General features: G+C 52.9%; 1 protein-coding gene across 1 annotated transcript; it reads left to right on the forward strand.

The window, feature by feature from the left end:
• Positions 1 to 18: 18 nt before the first annotated feature.
• LOC110391760 (feather keratin Cos1-1/Cos1-3/Cos2-1-like) lies at positions 19 to 1739 on the forward strand. Its single transcript, XM_021383711.1, has one exon. The coding sequence runs from the start codon at positions 341 to 343 to the stop codon at positions 644 to 646; it is 306 nt and encodes a 101-aa protein (XP_021239386.1). The 5' UTR covers positions 19 to 340; the 3' UTR covers positions 647 to 1739.
• Positions 1740 to 1878: the final 139 nt, after the last annotated feature.

Below are 1878 nucleotides of genomic sequence, written 5' to 3' on the forward strand. Positions count from 1 at the left end.
CCTCTTGCTAAGTGGAATTTTGCCTCAACAGAAACCTTAACAGATAGTGAAGCTCCTTGCTATGGGAGATCATGGACGGGATAGGGTCTGCATAGAGACTGCTTGGGACACAGCTTACATGGCTTTTGATTTATGCACTCTGTGAAAGCCTCCCTGGGCCAAACTGTTCTTTGTAGAGCCCTGGTATAACGAAGTGATGTGACATGCTCTCACAGCGTCCTCCTCCTCCACCCTTAGTAGTTGCCTTTGCTCTTGTGTGAGAGGCTATCCAGGCTGCCCCACCATACCCAAGTGCTCTCCTTTTATCCCACTCTCTTAGGTATACCTCCAGCCCCAAGACATGTCCTGCTACAGCCAGTGCGTGCCATGCCGGCCCTGTGGCCCCACCCCTCTGGCCAGCAGCTGCAATGAGCCCTGTGTCAGGCAGTGCCAGAACTCCACCATCGTCATCGAGCCCTCTCCCGTGGTTGTGACCCTGCCCGGACCCATCCTCAGCTCCTTCCCGCAGAACACTGTTGTGGGATCGTCCACCTCCGCTGCTGTTGGCAGCATCCTCAGCTCTGAGGGCGTGCCCATCACCTCGGGGGGCTTTAACTTGTCTGGCTTCGGCAGCGGCTACTGTGGCAGAAGATGTCCGCCCTGCTAAAGCCGCTGGCCTTTGTCCTGGAGACATGCTTGAAGACACTACGAGCACGATGCTGAATCAAGAAGGAATTTTCAAGCCACTGCTTTCAGAACAGTTGACCATCCTCAGCTACTCCAGGAAATAGTGGCAGGAAGGGAGAGGCCTGTGCTTTCTGACAGCCTGGCTCACGTCTCTGCTTCTGTTCCTCTACCCACCTACCTACCTCTTTCTCCACTTTCAGTTTTGCTTTCTTTTTTTTTCCCCTTATTCTCCTCTGAGCTATGAGGTTCCTCAGAACCAGTCCATCCTCTGCCAGAAAAGAAGGCACTAGCCTTGCATGAACTCAACTGTGGCATCAGGCACATCCTGCAGTGCTGGAGCCTCTGCTCAGTAGGACCTCGTTTTCTGCTTTAAACATTCATTAAAGATTTCTGCATCTTCTTTGAGCTTTTGATGTTACTTTTCACCGTGTGTTGCCTCCAGAGATGCCCAGAGAGAATGGCTTTGCTCTGGTGGGTATAAGTTGGGTGTTCAAGGAGACCCTTCTCCATTCTGAGAAGAATGGGAGGTTGTGACACGCTGCACAGGCTCCTCTCTTGGGCACTGTCCAAAGCAGATGAAAAAGACATCCCTGACTGTGGCAGAGCAAGTGGCTATCAGCCTTTGCCTTGCCGTGTGTCTGCCCACATTGAGCCTCACAGAACTTTCAAAGAGAGAACACAACCTCTGCTGTGCTCCTAGCTAAACTTCGGAGTATGTGGGAGGCCACGGAGGCAAAACACCCTGCAGGCTCTTAGGAACAGTGCTCCTCCTATTTTCTTCAGTGTTGCACTGGGGAAGTAGATGAGGATAGAAGACAGAACAGAACTGTGTGGATGTCCCTTTGATGTCAAATAAAGCTCGTGTTGCCAGTTATGCCGTTTTGTCCTCCTCAGACGTAACTGTGTCTGACTCACATTGGCCTCCATCAATGGCTGCTTCGGGTGCCATGCTCATTTCTCTCGAGAACTCAGGGAGGTGCGCCCTGGTCAGGATGGAGTTTGGTGGCCCTGGACGCAGCGCCCCCTGCGGGCCCGCACGGGACTGTGCCACCGCCCTGCCACGGGGCGCTGGAGCTGAGATCTGCCGACACCGACAGCCGCCCCGCCGGGTCGGGCACTTGATGTTAGTCTGACCTAGGTAAACCCTTCTGGGATCACTTTGAATCTCCAGTGATATTTTGGCTATGTATAGATATACAGAACCTGTAATAT

This window comes from Numida meleagris, unplaced genomic scaffold (assembly GCF_002078875.1).
Source record: "Numida meleagris isolate 19003 breed g44 Domestic line unplaced genomic scaffold, NumMel1.0 unplaced_Scaffold496, whole genome shotgun sequence".
NCBI classification, from domain to species: domain Eukaryota; kingdom Metazoa; phylum Chordata; class Aves; order Galliformes; family Numididae; genus Numida; species Numida meleagris.